Below are 18766 nucleotides of genomic sequence, written 5' to 3'. Positions count from 1 at the left end.
AGGTGGTTGCTCCATATATACCTCCTCCACAAGGTCACCATGAAGAAAGGCATTTTTTATGTCAAGCTGAAACAGAGGCCAATCATACATAACTTCCAGGGAGATTAGCACACGAATAGTGCCAATCTTAGCCACCGGAGAGAATGTCTCCATGTAGTCCACTCCATAAAACTGTGAGTAATCTTTAGCAACGAGTCTGGCCTTCAGACGCTCCACACTACCATTTGGCAAGTATTTAACAGTATACACCCATTTACAGCCCACAACATGCTTACCAGGTGGGAGAGTAGTGAGCTCCCACATTTGAGTATGTTGAAGAGTAGAGAGTTCCTCCATTGCCTGCCGCCACCCAGGTGAACTAAGAGCTTCTTGGACATTGTTAGGTATGGAAATAGATGACAAAAGTGAAACTAACTGACGATGTGAGGTGGAAAGGCGAGATAATGAAACAAAATTGGAAATGGGATGGAGAGTAGAACTGCGTTTACCTTTCCGTAAGGCAATGGGTAGGTCAAGTTCTGAGGGTTCAGCAACAGGAGCCATGACAGGATCCACAGATAAGGTAGAAGCTGGAGGAGGGGCCGGTGTCGTTCGACGCGTATACACTTTCCGGATCGGTGGTCATTCAGTGGTGATGAGTCTACTCCAACAGCAGCATCCGGAACTTGATCACTGACAGGAAGAGGAAGAGGAAGTAAGGGTGGAGACGAAGGTGCTTCAGGTCCTGAGAAGAAGGGGACAGACTCAAAAAAGTGACATCAGGACAGACATAGCACTTTCGAGTAATGGGATTATAACACTTATATCCCTTTTGAGTCCGAGAGTAGCCAAGAAAGACACATTTAATGGAGCGTGCATCTAGCTTGTCTATTCCAGGACTCAGATTGTGGACAAAGCACACACAGCCAAAGACACGAGGAGTTAATGGAAATGGAGATAAAGTGGGGAACAAGATAGAGAAGGGGGACCGGCCATGAAGAATGAAGGAGGGCATCCGATTAATGAGGAAACATGCAGTGAGTACAACATCACTCCAAAACCGTTTAGGAACATTCATATGATGAAGAATAGATCGAGCAGTTTCAAGGAGCTGACGGTTCTTTCGTTCAGCCACCCCATTTTGTTGAGGAGTGGATGCACATGAGGTTTGATGAATAATGCCATGCTGTTCTAAATATTGTTGGAATGAAGTAAGAAAGTATTCACGACCATTATCTGAACGAAGGACTTTGATTGGAACACCAAATTGTGTACGTATTTCAGCATGAAATTTTTGAAAAATGGAAAATAATTCACTTCTTCTTTCATTAAGTAAATCCATGCCATCCTTGAACAATCATCAATAAAAGAGACAAAATACTTGTACCCATTATAAGACTATTTTGATCGGGCCCCAAACATTTGAATGAACCAAAGAAAAATGACTCAACATACGACTTTCAACTCTAGGACTGAAAGAAACACGACAATGTTTCCCAAACTGACATGACTCACACTGTAAAATTGACAAATGACTCAAAGACGGAACTAATATCTTGAGTGCCTTGAGAGAAGGATGTCCCAGTTGGCAATGCCACTGTAGAGGAGTAAGTGAAGTCTGAAGAGCAATTGAGGATCCACCACCATCAAGATAATACAATCCACCAGCTTCATGCCCCCCACCAATCTTCTTCCCCGTCTTGAGATCCTGAAAAACACAAGAGGAAGGAAGGAAGGTAACAGAACAGTTAAGAGTCTTGGTTAATTTACTAACAGACATAAGATTGAATAGAAACTTAGGTACATATAGAACAAATGATAAAGAAAGAGAAGCCATGTCAACATTACCAACACCACAGATGGGAGATGAAGAGCCATTGGCAAGTGTAACAGTTTGTGATCATGTGATCAGAGGCTCCAGAGTCAATAATCCAGGGAGAGGTTTTAGATGACATGCAAGCAATACCTGAGTGGGCAAGAGTAACAGTGGTATGCTATGAAGTGGTTTGAAGGAATCGTTCATACTCATCACGCGATACACTCACCATCTCCCTCCCAGAAGCAGATGTAGATGTGGAAGGAGTTAGGTCTGCCTATTTATTGTCACTGATATCAACATCACCAGCTACAGCATGATTAGCTCATTTAGAGGGAGGGCCATGTAGATCATAACAAAAATTCACCATGTGTCCTTCCCTGCCACAATGAGAACACTTCCTTGCAGAGTTACTATTTCCTTTGCCACGGCCTCCCCCTGAGTCACGACCACCACCCCGGCCAAACATGGAACTGCCACGGCCTCCTCGGGAGGCATGTCCTCCCCCTCTTGTACCATGTCCACTTCCTCTAGCTGTCACAAGTGCTGATCTATCAGATTGTGTGGGATTCTCTGTCTATCCCAAAGAAATCCTACAGAGTCGTGCAAATACTTCCTCAAGAGTAGGAAGGGTAGAGCTCCCTAATATTTGGGCTCTAACTGGTTCATACTCCAATTTCAACCCCACTAAGAATCTTGTAACATCTAGTTGTTCCCTCTGCTGTTGCTGAACTTTAACATCTGAAGTGAGGGGATGATAGACATTGAGTTCATTCCTTATATTCTTCATGCAGGCATAGTACTCTTCTAGGGTTTTGTTTCCTTGTTGCAAATCAAAGTATTCCTGATAAAGTTGATATACCCTTGTAGTATTATCTTGTCCAGATTACAACTTCTTAGCATGTTCCCATATATCCTTAGTCATATCTAGGAACATGAAGTTGGCACTAATTTTGGGTTTCATACTATTCCATAGCCAGGTCATGATTTGAGCATCCTCTTGTTCCCAATCATCAAACCTGGAGAGTCAGCCGGTGGTTTATCTTCTTTTACATGCTTCACTTTCCTCTTTGCCTTGAGGAAAACTTCCACTGATTTGGCCCATGGAACATAGTTCTCCCCATTCAATTTAATTGAGGTCATCTGTACACCAAGGTAGTCAGAGGGAACCACCACACTAGGTTTCTGATCATTATACCCATCTCCCATTGCTGCCATGGTACTCTTTCACCGTTGCCTCTAACCTGAATTCTCAGCTACAAACTGAGTGTTGTTATTAGGAGTTTGATGTCCTTGTTCTTGTTCACACTACTACTGATTTCACAACACCACGAACCACATAAACATCAATTCAACACTTACTAATCACATGCAAGCCCTCTTACAACCACTCAATAAAAATTGTGCATCACAAGCACCACCACATAGTCATATCTGTTACACCTAGTACAGACCTGTTTAACACCTTTAAGAGGGCACTACACGACCACAAGGAACTCGGCTAGGTCACTGCATTACACTTTACACCACTCGGCCACTTACAGCAGCCCTTACACCACTCGGCAACTTACAGCAGCCCCTATACCATTCGGCTACTGTACACACAGCCCGTTCTTGGGATTTTCTCCAAGAACTAGGGCAACAATAAACCTAGTTCTCTAGGTTCTGATAATTACTAGCAGGTTCTTGAAGATTTTCTACCCAGAAATACCAGCAGCATAAGGAGAAGAAATAACCGACCTTCTTTTGAGAGTCTCAATCAACCATTCACTGTTGAGGTCGTTTTTCTTAATGAAGAAGATTATGTGCAGCAGAGAGAGACGATCTGAGATGTTTCAGACCTAGGGCGAACCAGTTTTCTCCATTGACAGCCCAGAAACGAAGAAAGAGAGGTCACGAACACTGCTGAGATGTTTCACTAACTGAAGTAGGTCAGGAACATGGCTCTGATACCATGTTTCGACTGCTGCTACAGTAACCCGAACCAGAAAGAGGAAGAAGAAGAAGAGGAAGAAGAGAAAGAAGGGACTGTCGAATCTGATGGGTAAACCCTATCAGTCGACCCCTTAATAGTAATTAGTCTCTAATAATTTCTACAAAGACTAAACTGCCCTTACTTAAGTGTGGGGCAGAGTGTCTAATGAAACTGCCACATAAGCATACAACTTAACAAAGATAAGATGACTAAACTACCCTTATTCGGCTCACTTTAACAATATATATGTATATCTCTATATAAATATATTTTGCAAAACAAATTTCAACGATTGGAATCAACTGCCGACAGTTTTTGGTTTCCATCAGAGAGAGTGCATCCCCGATCATCACCTTTGTCCGACAAAGGGGCTGATCCTGTCACTATGATCACACATTCAGATGAATTCTCGGACTGTCCCAACATACCCAGGTTTTGACCCCCTCTAAGGATCTCACTGATTGGCATATCAAAGGCAGCCCAATCTGACACCTAGTGCAGTATCATAATCGAGTCTAGGGGTCAGGTGTAACATTCCAATTTTGCCCATCAATCTCTAAGGTCCAGGGCAATACTGGAATTCTGGTCCGGTTCAGGGTTTCAAGAAAACCCACACTGCATGTACCTTAGGTCTCACCCTGGCAACTAAGACAAGCCACCCCAACCAACTTGGCAGCACATCAGTGTCAGCCTTGGCAGGATAAATCTCCCCAGATCTATCCAACGGCTATGAAGATTCTAAACTAACACGAGTCTCATATTTGTCCAGTTTAAGGGTATTACACAGAAACACACCATAATAACATGAATCAAATATGTACTTTATTCATTTACAATAAATGTCATAATGTACATCATTCTGATTGGAGCTAAGGGCATACACTGTCTAACACTTGGAACCGCATTCCAATGAGGAACTAGGGGTTTCTGCATGAACTGACTTACCACACTAACCGCAAATGAAATATCTGGCTGAGTAATGGTTAGGTAGTTCAGTTTACCTACAAGTCGTCGGTATCTACCAGTGTCTTCAAACACTTCATCCATATCACTGCTCAACTTAGTATTTGTTTCCATAGGTGTTTCAGCTAGTTTAGCACCTAACAAACCTGTTTCCTCCAGCAAATCAAGCACATATTTCCTCTAACACAAATTAATACTGTGCTTAGACCTTTCTACTTCTATCCCCAAGAAATATTTTAATTTACCAAGGTCCTTTGTTTGAAAATGTTCTTGTAGAAAAGTCTTCAACCTGTCAATGCCCATTTTATCATTCCCGGTAATAACAATATCATCTACATACACCACCAATAGTATTTTTCCTGCTGGAGAGTCATGACTGAAGAACGAATGATCAACTTGGCACTGTTTCATACCAAACTTCTTTACCACCTCACTGAACCTACCAAACCATGCTCGAGCACCTGAAGGCTCGATTGGTTGCAAAAGGGTACTCCCAAGCTTGGTCAGCTTAAGTGACTTGGTCAGCTTACTAATAGACATAAGGTTAAATGGAAATTTAGGGACATACAAAACTGAGGATAGGGATACAAGGTCCAGGTCAACATTGCCAACACCATAAATGGAGGATGTGGAACCATTAGCAAGGGTAACAACTTGTGATGTTGAGCAATGAGAGAGGGAAGAAAACACACCTGGAATTCCAGTCATGTGATCGGAGGCTCCAGAGTCAAAAATCCAGGGATAGGGTGTGGATGCCAAACAAGCCACACCTGAGTGTGCAAAAGTAGTCGTGTTCTGCTGAGATGTAGATTGGACAAACCTCTCATACTCATCACGGGGAACACTCACCATCTCCTTCCCGGAACCATCTGTGGATGTAGGAGGCATCTGATCAGCTGAACGATTCTCCTGTTTGAAACTGGAACTGGTGTCACTAGTCATGGCATGATTGGCCCAGGTTGAGGGTGGACCATGCAAGTCATAGCAATAATTAATGGTATGTCCATCCATACCACAATGAGCACACCTCCTCGGACCCGAGCCACGTCCTCTACCACGGGCTCCCCTAAATCTCTACCTCCAGTACGACCACCACCACGGTTATATGTAGGTCCACCACCACCACTCCGGCCATATACCAGACCACTGCTACCACCAGAGCCAGACTGAGCTCCTCGAGCTCCACCTCTAACACCACGGCCCCTTGACACTGCAAAGGCTGATCTATCTGAGACATTAGAGTTCTCAGTAGATCCAATAGAAGTCCTCTAAAGTTGAGCAAACACCTCTTCTAAAGAAGGGAGAGCTGACCCTCCTAGTATCTGAGCCCGTACTGGTTCATACTCAGATTTCAGCCCCACCAAAAATCGAGTCACATCAAGTTGTTCTCTCTGTTGTTGCTGAATTTTGACATCAGAAGTGAGGGGGTGATAAACATTCAACTCATTACGGATGTTTCTCATACTAGCATAGTACTCCTCAAGACTCTGATTGCCCTGTTGCAGATTAAAATATTCCTGATAGAGCTGATATACTCTGGTTGTATTGTCTTGACCAGAATACAACTTCTTAGCATGGTCCCACACATCTTTGGCAGTGTCAAGAAACATGAAATTTACACTAATCTTGGGTTCCATGCTATTCCATAACCACGTGATTATCTATGCATCCTCTTGTTCCCAGTGTTCATACTCATGAGAATCAATGGAGGGTTTCTCCTCCCTTATGTGTTTCACCTTCTTCTTTGCCTTCAAAAAAACTTCTACAGATTTAGCCCAAGGTACATAATTCTCTCCATTCAGTTTAATGGAGGTCATTTGAACATTCAGGTAGACAACAGGTATCATCACATTAGATTTGCTATCACTGTTATCTCCCATTGCTGAATTCTGTTATCACTGAATTTGGCACACTGAACACTATTTGATCACACTGATCACATTGGTTTCAGCACTTGTTATTGGTGAAGATTGCACTCTTTACACCACAAATCGTACCCTATGACTACCTGAAATCTCACCACTATATGAGCACCACTCCTCCTTCGAATCACACAAAAAAAACAGCATAAACCCTAGCACACTACAGTCTGAAATCCCATCATACGATCTGAAACATAATTCCTATTTGATTCATAACAGAAAAATATGCATAGAAATCTCTTACCTCATCACTTGAAAGACAAACCACACGAGAAGAAAATCAGTCCACACAAGACACCCACTGCACCACACGAATCAGCCCTCTTCTCTTCATCGATTAGGGGAGGGCTTCTTAGAAACCACAGCAACCGACCACACAAGACACAACTGGAGGCATAGAAACCTCCAAGGGAAGAGGGCGACCACTCCTTTTCAGCCCTTTCCCTTATCTCCAATCTATGGCAGAGAAATCAAGGGAAAACCCTAGATTGAGTGTGCAGAGAACAGAAATCTGGACAGATCCGAGTTGCTTAGTTGTGCTCTGATACCATGTTATAATTCAGCCTGCCTTTGAGTTCTGTTAGTCTGATAACAGCCAAGAAGAAAGAGGAAGAAAGAGGGAAGAAAGAGAGAGAGAAAGGAGGAGAAAAGGAGAGAAGAAAAGTCTGGTTCGAATTAGGGAAAAAGTCACTCTCCCATTCGGCCAGACATGTTTTTATATTATTAATATAATGGAAAAGACACATGTGCCCTTATTTAAGTGAGGGACACTAGTTCTAATATAATATTACAGATCAGCAACCTCAACGTAAGTATAAAGACAGAAATACCCCTACATTAACAACATTCATTTTAATGGACACATTTTGATTAACATGATTCTCCATCCATTTTAAATTTAATTGCAAGTTCTTCAATTTTACAAGCAGTACCATAACTACTATTGTTTATATTGTAAGAAGACAAATTTTGTTTACGGGAAACATCTTATTCATTGTTCTCTAATTCAAAGTGTTACTCATATAAAGCATTAATTTGAATTGTGTTTACTATATTACATACTATTGACAGAGCTCTTTTCTGATCAATATGTTGTCTACTGACTTGAATTAATATTTCCAAAATGGTGTTTCTCTTGTTGTATCAAAATTAATTCATGGATAAGTCTTTATCTACAGCTTTTTTTATGTCAACCTCTAGGATAGCTTTTTGATCATTTTATTAGGACCAAAAATGGGTTAATAGTCATAGTGTCCATACAAGAAAGTTACATACGTTTACATGGCAAAAATACAGGTAAAGAATGATACTATCCCTACTTGGTGACTATACATATAGACAAAGAATAAAATGAGAACAAGAAAATTAGCAATAAATTGTTATTTAATGTGTCTCCACTCATATGTTCACTGTTAGAACCATATAATAAGAAAGCAAATACAAGATTGCTACTTCACTGCATTCTGACATTTATCCACAAATTATTTTGTATTGCAGCCTGACAGCTATCAAATCTAGCTTGTTTGAAATACCCAAATTTTGAAGAACCTAAAATTAGTTCTATGATTAGGATCTTTCAATTTTTTATTGAAATTTTAGTTCATATGTTGGTTCTTTCCTTTTATCATTTTTGAACTATATAAAAAGGTGACTGATTGGTAAAAGGAAGAAAAAAGAGGGAATAAATTGTTGTCCTGTAAGCATATATTAAGTACATTATGATGCACTTAATGGTACTTTTCCTGTAAGTACTAGGATATGATATTTGAAATTGCTCAATAGGAAATAGATTTCTGTAATTTGTGTATTATGGTCTGTTTAATCATCATCAGATGACCACTGCTTTCCTTTTACAGGTTGGTGCAGATGATAGTTCAGTCCTCGATCAAATAATTGATTCACTAACTTCTATTGCAAATCCAAGTGAAAAATCTGGAGTTTCTGACAAAGAAAAGAATAAGTTTTCTCTGAGGATTGGTAAGGTCCATGACTGTGGGCCTGAGAAGGGAGATGACTCAAAGAATGGGCCAGCTGTCCTAATTTTGGGTGCAGGCCGAGTATGCCGACCGGCTGCTGAACTATTAGCATCAACTGGAAGCAGTTTGTCTTGGCAATGTTTTGAAACATGTGTAGGCACTTATATCGAGGAAACTGAAGATGTTCAAGTTATTGTCGCCTCTCTCTATCTAAAGGATGCGGAAGAGGTATGCTTGTGGAATAAATAGAACAACATTCAATCTGTTTTATTGATGAAAATGCACTGTAGAGTTTTCAGCAATTCTGCCATTAATTACAGGAAACGAATTCAGTGCACATTTTCATGGGTATTATATATACGACTTCACCCATACGTTTAGCCATGCATGTATATGCAGTATGTATACATGTTCTGCACATTGGAGTAACAAGTAGTTTGTTCTACATTTCCATCAACTGCAATGCATATAGCCTAGCTTGTGAGATACATTATCAATCAGAAATAGCTCATAAGATACATCATTGTGATAGAACAAGAATTAGAAGAAATTGATATCTTTCTATTGAGAAAGTAGTACATATATATACAACCTTGTAGATACTAAAAAAGAAGAAAATCATACAGCCTTGCAGATACAAAAAAGGAAGAAAATCATACAGCCTTGCAGATACAAAAAAGGAAGAAAATCATACAGCCTTGTAGATACTAAATAGGAAGAAAATCAAAGAAAGAATAATTCCTATAATCAAGCTATTCCTAATTGGGCTAATACTACATATTTACAGCCTATAATTTCGTAACACTCCCCCTCAAGATGGAGCATAGATGTCAATCATGCCCAGCTTGTTACAAATATAAGAAATCCGAGCTCCATTAAGAGCATTTGCAAAGATATCTCCTAACTGCTCTCCAGTCTTTACATATGAAGTAGATATCAAGTTTTGTTGAATTTTCTCATGAACGAAATGACAGTCTATCTCGATATGTTTAGTTCGTTCATGAAAAACTGGATTCGAAGCAATATGAATCGCAGCTTGATTATCGCACCATAGCTTCGCTGGAACTAAGACTTTAAGACCGACCTCAGTTAAGAGTTGAGAAACCCACATAACCTCACACGAAGCTTGTGCCATTGCTCTATACTCAGATTCTGTACTAGATCGCGACACCACATTTTGCTTCTTACTCTTCCACGAAACCAGATTACCACCAACGAAAACACAATAGCCAGTAGTGGACCTTCGATCAATCTTGGAACTTGCCCAGTCTGCATCAGAAAAACACTCAATGTTACTGTGACCATGATTCCGATACAGCATCCCCCGTCCAGGAGCTCCTTTCAAGTAACACAAGATTTGTTCTAAGGTTGCCCAATGATGCACTGTAGGAGAGGACATAAATTGACTTACAATACTAACTGAGTAAGCAATGTCTGGACGAGTCACTGTGAGATAGTTCAACTTTCCAACTAATCTTCTATATCGTTCAGGATCATCAAAAGCATCTCCATCCTTTGTGAGTTGCTGGTTAGGAAGCATTGGAGTACTGCATGGTTTAACTCCCAGTTTCCCAGTTTCTGTTAACAGGTCCAAAACATACTTCCTCTGAGACAGGAAAATGCCTCTCTTACTCCTTGCCACCTCAATCCCCAAGAAGTATTTTAGGTGCCCCAAATCTTTAGTATTGAACTGCCTCTGCAAGAAGGATTTCAAGGATGAGATTCCCTTCGTGTCACTCCCAGTGATAACAATATCGTCTACATATACAACAAGTAGAATGATGCCAAATGTGGACTGCTTATAGAAAGCAGTATGGTCAGATTTGCACTTCCTCATCCCAAACCTCTCTACTGCCTGACTGAATTTTCCAAACCAAGCTCGAGGACTCTGTTTTAGTCCATACAGTGATTTTTGAAGACGACAAACTTTCCCAGACTCCCCCTGAGCAACAAACCCAGGTGGTTGCTCCATATAAACCTCCTCCTAAAGAACTCCATGCAGGAAAGCATTTTTAATATCAAGTTGGTAAAGTGGCCAATCATATGTAGCTGCCAGAGAAATAAATAATCGAACTGAAGTCAATTTTGCCACAGGGGAGAAAGTATCAGAATAGTCCAACTCCATATGTCTGCGCATAGCCTTTGGCCACCAGGCGAGCCTTTAGGCGAGCCACTGATCCATCAGAATTAAATTTGACTGCAAAGACCCACTTGCATCCAACCGCTTTCTTACCAGCAGGTAAATCGACCAGATCCCAAGTACCATTCTCAGTCAAGGCATTCATTTCCTCAAGCATGGCATCACGCCACCCAGGATGGGATAAAGCCTGGTGAACAGTTTTGGGAATCCCTACAGAATCAAGAGAGGCAACAAACGAACAAGAAGTAGAGGACAAACGATCATAGGTAACATAAGAGGAAATTGGATAAGTACATTGACATTTACCTTTCCGAAGAGCAATAGGTAGATCAATATCACTAGGCATTGGATCTGATGACGAAGAAGAGACCGGTGCTGGACTTGTCACAGGAGGATTAGGTCGTAGAGAATAGACTTGAGTAATAGGTAGTTTTGGTTGAGAAGGTGGTGGTGGGGGTATTGGAACAACACTAGCGTCTAGACTGGTGACATGATACACTAGTAGATCATCATCCTCTTGTGGACACACAGGTGTAGATGGAGTAGTAAAGAAAGGAAGATGTTCATGGAATGTAACATCAGCTGACACAAGGTACCTGTTCAAGAGAGTAGAAAAACACATGTACCCTTTTTGGAGACGAGAGTATCCCAGGAAGACACATTTTAATGACTTGGGGTCCAATTTGGAAACCTGCGGACGAACATCACGAACAAAACAAGAACATCCAAAGATATGAGGTTCAACAGGAAACACAGATTTATTAGGAAACATAATCTTATAAGGGATCTGATCATTTAGAACAGTGGAAGGCATGCGATTAATCAAAAAACACGCTGTAGAAACAGCATCAGCCCAAAACTGTTTAGGAACATGTGTTTAAAATAAAAGAGCCCTGGCAGTTTCAAGAAGATGTCTATTTTTTCTCTCAGCCACTCCATTTTGAGATGGAGTATCAACACAAGATGATTGATGGAAAATTCCATTCTGAGTCATGTAAGTCTGGAAGGAATCAGAGAAATATTCTTTGGCATTATCACTTCGCAATGTTTGTACAGACACATCAAACTGGGTTTTTATTTCAGCACAAAAGGTTTTAAAATGTGAAAGCAACTCAAAACGAGATTTCATTAAATAAAGCCAAGTCATACGAGAAAAATCATCCACAAAGGTAACAAAATATCGAAATCCAGTCTTAGACATAATAGGACAAGGTCCCCAAACATCTGAATGTACCAACTCAAAAGCATGACTAGCCCTTTTATTAACTCGAGAAACAGACGATAGACGATGATGTTTTGCAAACTGACAAGACTCACAGTCTAAAGAAGATACATCATGAAACTGAGGAGATAACTTCTTTAACAAAGGTAAAGATGGATGCCCCAACCGACAATGAGCTTCAAAAGGAGATAAAGTACTGGAACAGGCAATGGTCTGAGGTTCCTGGGTATCTAAAATGTACAGACCTCCTGATTCTCGTCCTTTACCAATAATCCTCTTCGTCATAAGATCCTGAAACAGACAATGATCAGGAAAGAATGAGATACAACAGTTAAGAGTACGAGTGAGTTTGCTAACAAATACCAAATTAAAAGAAAATTTTGGTAAACTCAATACAGATGACAAAGAAAGTGTTGGTGTGGGATTGATAGTGCCAGAACCAAGGACAGAAGAAATAGAACCATCTGCTAAGGTGACTGAAGAAGGAAAAGTGTGTGATTGGAAAGTGGAAAAGAGACTAGGATTACCTGTCATATGATCTGTTGCACCAGAATCAATGACCCACTGAGAGGAAGAAGAAAGAAGACATGTATTGGTTTTACCTGACTCAGCAAGGGCAGTGATGGACTGAGAGGAGTTCTTTAATGCCTCTTGATACTAGATAAATTTCACATACTCATCTGTAGAAATTGTAATGGTCTGATTTGACGATGGATGAGGAGCATCACTCGTAGTTACAACATGAGCTGACTGAGACCCAGAAGACTTCTGGTTTTTCTTTAGCAATTTCTGGCAAGTCCTTTTAGTGTGTCCTGGTTCATGACAATAGTAGAAAACTACTCCCCCTGTGACCTGAGTTCCAGCATTCCAACCACTATTACTGCCACCTCTGCTACCATTCTTCGAACGAGACCGGCCAGTTGATCCACTATTCTGACTGACAAGTGCACTAGGTTGTTGTACAGGTGAGGTATGGGAACCAGTATCTGTACGAAGGACCCTAGTAAAGACCTCTTTTAAAGAGGTAATCTCAGGATTAGACAAAATCTGTGACTTAGCACCATCAAATTGAGGATTAAGGCCAGCCAGAAAACTCATAATAGCCATTTGTTCACATTGAGTCTGCTGAACTTTGATATCAGTACTGAAGGGTAACAAGGCGTTCAATTCTTCATAAGTGTGCTTGAAATTCATGAAATAGGTCTGAAGAGACTGATCCTATTGTTCAGCCCGATAAAATGTCTTGCAAACATAAAAAATACGGGAAATATTTTCTTCACCAGAGAACAGAAAAGCCAAATATTCCATTAGTTCCTTTACAAACTCACAGTGAGAGACATGACCGACGTACTCATTCTCAATAGAATTGCAGATTTGCAAAAACAATTGAGCGTCAATCCTTAGCCATTCAGTGTGGGTCTCATCAGTAGGAGGGTCCTTAGTCAGATGGTTGTCCTTAGAGATACTCCGTAAATACAAACGAACAGTCTTACTCCAGTCTAAATAATTAGTTCCGTTTAGTTTTTGTTCAGTGATCTTAGACAGAATGGGGATAACACTAGGCATAGCCAAGTTCTTTTGTTCAACCGCCATCATAAACACAGGAAAATAAACTTTTAACAACCAACAAAGCCAATAAAATAGAATCGGCAGCAGATGCAACACCCAAACAGCAAGAAACCACAACTGGCGGCACCGAAATATCAACTGTATAAAAAGAATAGAGAAGAAAGACTTTCCTGATGGGCAAACAAACACCACAGGAGTAACACCGAGGCTGCTGTTGAAGGGATGAGAGATCCATCCTATGGACGCCCAAAGATTGCGGAATAAGGGGCGAATTTCAAAAATTCTCTCCCTTCAACTGGGAATCGCATTCCCTATTTAGAAAATCATATTTTCAATGATCAATCTTGAACCATAAACTGAACCAGATCTGAACCAAAAGGAGTGGGAGAGGATTATACCTGATATGGAGAAATACTATCTCCCAATGGAGGTGTTCACGCCCAAGGAAGGATCCAAAATCTGCTCCCACTGAAGATGGCGCAGTGAAGGATGGAGCAGAATCAACAATGTTCTTCAAAAGAACTTGACCCTTCGCAAGAATCAACTGGACGGCTTGTGAGTACAGCTCCAATCAATCTTTTCCCAAAAGATTGAAATCAAGATCCAATCTTGATTGCTCCCAAGAACTGGAGATCGAACTGAAGGAATGGCAATGGCAGGAAGGTGGCGGCAGAAGAGAATTCGCAGTTTGCAGGAAATCTCTTAATCTCTCTTTCTTAAAGAGAAGAATGCTATTGATGTTATTGTGTTTTTCAAGGCTGCCGCCCCCTTCCCCTTTTATAATCTTAAAGGGATCAGCTCCTAATCAGATTAGGAGTTGCTAATCCAAATCATATTTGGGTTAGAAGTCCCTTAGTGATAAGGGATAATCCTTATCTTATCTGCAGATCAGATCAGCTGTCTCCTAATCTAATTAGGAGGTTTCCAGATCTAAATCTTATTTAGATCTTGGACTCTCTGAGTGGATAGGGTCTAAGCCCAATCCTTTTAGTTGACCCACTTCAGAATTCGCCCCCTTTAAATGACTGATCAAATCAGCCTAGTTCGAAATGGGCTTAAGGCCCATTTAAGGTTATGTACTCAAAAACCTTCCAAATTGCTGCCCAGTTGGGCTTCCTTGTATGGCGTGGGACTCAAGCATTGATCTACACATCAGCCACATGGGTTCAGCCCAGCCTTTGTTACAAGGCCTGGCCGAATGCACTGCTGAAGACAGTGTACCCCCTGAAACCCATCAAATGGGCTCTACGGGCCCAACACTTACCCTAAGAGGTCCCTGGGCCAAGCCACCTTGTAACACCCAGGGACTGTGGGCAGATGCAAGATTAGCCCATCAGGTGTTATCCTCAATGGTCTTACACTTAACCTCTCTGCCCATAATGATCATACACTGCCCGACAAGAGAGGACCTCTCCCTCGGCTGCAAGGAACAGTGTTGCACTCTCCACTCATATGGATCCCGGGAATTAAAACCTTCTTGCAAACATTTTAGAAACCATATATATACTTTTATATCTTATATAAAATATATTTTGCAAAACAAATCTCAACGGTTGAAATCGGCTGCCGGCAGTCTTGGTTTCCATCAGTGAGAGTGCATCCCCGATCATTACCTTTGTCCGACAAAGGGGCTGATCTTGTCACTATGATCACCCACTCAGATGAATTCTCGGACTGTCCCAACATACCCAGGTTTTGACCCCCGCTAAGGATCTCACTGATTGGTACATCAAAGATAGCCCAATCCGACACCTAGTGTAGTATCATAATCGAGTCTAGGGGTCGGGTGTAACTTTTCAGTTTTGCCCATCAATCTCCAAGGTCCAGGGCAATACTGGAAATCTGGTCCAGTTCAAAGATTCAATTAATCCTACACTGTATGTGCCTAGGGTCTCACCCTGGCAGCTGAGACAAGCCACCCCAACCGACTTGGTGGCACCACAGTGTCAGCCTTGTCAGGATAGGTCTCCCCAGACCGACCCACTGGCTGTGAACATTCTAAACTAACACGAGTCTCATTAAGTGTCCAGTTTAAGGGTGTTACACAGAAACATACCAAGGGAACATGAATCAAATATGTATCTTTATTCATTTACAATAAACTCATAAAGTACATCATTCTGATTGAAGCTAAGGGCATACAAAACTGTCTAATAGCTCCCACTTGCACTTAGGTCCAATCAGGTACTAGCCGGAGTCCCATGCTTTCCACGTGTTTCTCAAACACTTTCTGTGATAGTGGCTTTGTCAATGGGTCTGCTACATTTTCCGCTGATGCTACCTTCTGAATCAGGACGTCCCCTCTACCAACAATCTCCTGCAATACGTGGTACTTCCTCTCGATGTGCTTCGACTTCGAGTGGGCTCGTGGCTCCTTAGCCTGAGCAATGGCTCCATTGTTGTCACACAACAATGGGATGGGTGATGTGCTGGACGGAACAACTCCCAACTCGTGAACGAACTTCATCCACACAGCTTCTTTGGCAGCCTCACTTGCGGCAATGTATTCGGCCTCGGTCGTGGAGACTGCAGTGGACCCCTGTTTGCTGCCTTTCCAGCAAACAGCACACGATCCTATCGTGAAAACATATCCAGATGTAGACTTTCTATCATCTGGGTCTGACTGGAAATCGGCATCTGTAAACCCCTGGATCTGTAGTGAGCTACCGTCGAACACCAGACAAAACTCTTTTGTCCTTCGAAGGTACTTAAGTATGTTTTTCACAGCAGTCCAATGCTCCTGCCCTGGGTTGGCCTGAAATCTGCTTACTATACTCACTGCCTGAGCAATGTCAGGACGAGTGCACAGCATGGCATACATGATGCTTCCTACGGCAGAGGCATAGGGAACGTCTTTCATGCCATCAATCTCCTCAGAAGTCTTGGGAGACATCTTCTTGGAGAGAGTGACTCCGTGCCTGAAAGGAACATTTCCTTTCTTGGAGTTTTCCATGCTGTATCTTTTGACTATTTTGTCAATATAAGCAGATTGGGATAATCCAATTATCCGCTTCGATCTATCTCTATAGAGTCGAAGACCCAGTATATAGGAGGCTTCTCCAAGATCTTTCATGGAGAATTGCTGCGAAAGCCATACTTTCACTGTAGTTAACATTCCTACATCATTCCCAATTAGTAGAATGTCATCTACATATAGAACCAAGAAGGTAACCTTATCTCCACTGAACTTCCTGTAGACACAGGGTTCATCCGGATTCTGCTCGAAGTCGAACGATTTGACAGCAGGGTCAAAATGGATGTTCCAACTTCTAGAAGCTTGTTTAACTCCATAAATGGATCTATTAAGTTTACATACCATGTTTTCCTGACCCGCAGCAATGAAGCCTTGCGGCTGCTGCATATAGATATCTTCAGTAAGATCTCCATTCAGGAATGCAGTTTTGACATCCATCTGCCAAATCTCATAATCATGGTATGCTGCTACAGCTAGCAGGATCCTAATGGACTTAAGCATGGCCACAGGCGAAAAGGTTTCCTCATAATCGATGCCTTCTTTCTGAGTGTACCCTTTCGCCACTAGACGAGCCTTGAAGGTCTCAATCCTACCATCGGGGCCCTTCTTCCTCTTGTAAATCCATTTGCAACCGATTGCTTTTACCCTGGAGGGTGGATCTACTAGAGTCCAAACTCCATTGGCCTCCATTGAGTCCATCTCTGCTCTCATGGCCTCCACCCACTTCTGGGAATCTATGTCCAACATAGCTTCCGCGTAAGTCACGGGATCCTCCTTACTAGTCAAGGTTTCCACCAGGTAACTATCCTGATCATAACCATAACGGACTGGTGGCCTGGATGCCCGAGTGGATCTTCTAAGTTGGTCACTACCTGGAACTTGTGGGACATCTCCCACTGCTCCTGAGCTCTCCTCATCAAGAACAACTTCCTGACGATGGGTGTCCAGGATATAGTCGGTTTCCAAGAATTACGCATTTCGACTATAGAACACTTTCTGCTCACTTGGGTCATAGAAAAGGTAACCTACAGAGCCTTTTGGGTAGCCTACAAATAGGCAACGGCTGGTCTTAGATTCCAACTTGTCTGCACTCGTTCTTTTAACGTGTGCTGGACAACCCCAAATCTTCAAGTGTCTGACACTTGGTTTCTTTCCGGTCCAAAGTTCATATGGAGTATTCGGAACCGATTTGGTTGGAACCCGATTCAGCACGTAAATCGCAGTCTCTAATGCGTAACCCCAAAAGGATGTGGGTAAGTCTGAGTGTATGAGAAGTGACCGGACCATATCTAATAAGGTCCTATTCCTCCTCTCTGAAACACCGTTAAGTTGTGGTGTAGCAGGAGGAGCTAATTGTGACACTATCCCATTGTCCTTTAAGTAGTCCCTGAATTCGTCAGAGAGATATTCGCCACCTCGATCTGATCGAAGGGCTTTAATTTCTCTCCCTAACTGTTTCTCGACCTCTTGTCTAAACTCTTTGAACTTTTCAAAGGATTCAGACTTGTGTCTCATTAGGTACACGTAACCATATCGTGAAAAATCATCTGTGAAGGTGATGAAATACACGTGTTGATTTTGTGTCCTAACACTCAGGGGACCACATACATCAGTATGTATTAGGTCAAGTGTGCCTGTACATCTTTCAGGCTTACCGTTAAATGGCCGTTTCGTCATCTTGCCTTGTAAGCAAGGCTCACAGGTGGGAAGATCTTCTACAGCTAGAAAATCCAAAGGACCATCCTTTACCAACCTTGTGATTCGGTCAACACCGATGTGGCCAAGTCGATAATGCCACAGACACGTGGGATTAACTGTATCACGGGCTCTCTTCTTGGGGGTTTCAGTCGATGTAGTTTCGGTTATGTTAGTTTCTAGAGAAGGATGTAGAACATAGAGACCGTTCTCCAGTTCCCCGTATGCGATGAATCTGTTATTTCTTTTAATAGTAATCGTATTACTAAAGAAGACAGAATAACCATCTGCACACAGTTTTGAGACAGAAATCAAATTTCTTCTTAAATTTTGTACATAAAGACAATCTTTCAGTACAATTATTCCTTCTCTAAAATATAATTCCACGGTTCCTATGGCCGCGGCTGCAACAGTTGCAGTAGTCCCCAAGTAGAGTGTGACTTCTCCTTTACTCAGCCTTCTGGTTACCTTGAACCCCTGCAGTGAGTTACACGCATGAGTTGAAGCCCCGGAGTCAATACACCAGGACGCAGAA

At 41.8% G+C, this 18766-nt stretch overlaps 1 protein-coding gene across 26 annotated transcripts in view; it reads left to right on the top strand.

Annotated features, from left to right (window-relative positions):
- LOC104590429 (lysine-ketoglutarate reductase/saccharopine dehydrogenase bifunctional enzyme) overlaps positions 1 to 18766 on the top strand; it is a 182635-nt gene that overhangs the window by 98431 nt on the left and 65438 nt on the right. For all 26 annotated transcript variants that reach the window (XR_016079575.1, XM_088893413.1, XM_088893423.1 and 23 more), the window contains one exon: positions 8512 to 8859. Coding sequence is in view for 25 of the 26 variants with exons in the window: in XM_088893413.1 (XP_088749539.1) it covers positions 8512 to 8859 (348 nt within the window). In the remaining variant the exon portion in view is untranslated. The remainder of the gene's footprint in view (positions 1 to 8511; positions 8860 to 18766) is intronic.

This window comes from Nelumbo nucifera, chromosome 8, assembly GCF_055504915.1.
Source record: "Nelumbo nucifera cultivar China Antique chromosome 8, China Antique-T2T, whole genome shotgun sequence".
NCBI lineage: Eukaryota > Viridiplantae > Streptophyta > Magnoliopsida > Proteales > Nelumbonaceae > Nelumbo > Nelumbo nucifera.
This window is presented reverse-complemented; position numbering and strand designations above follow the sequence as displayed.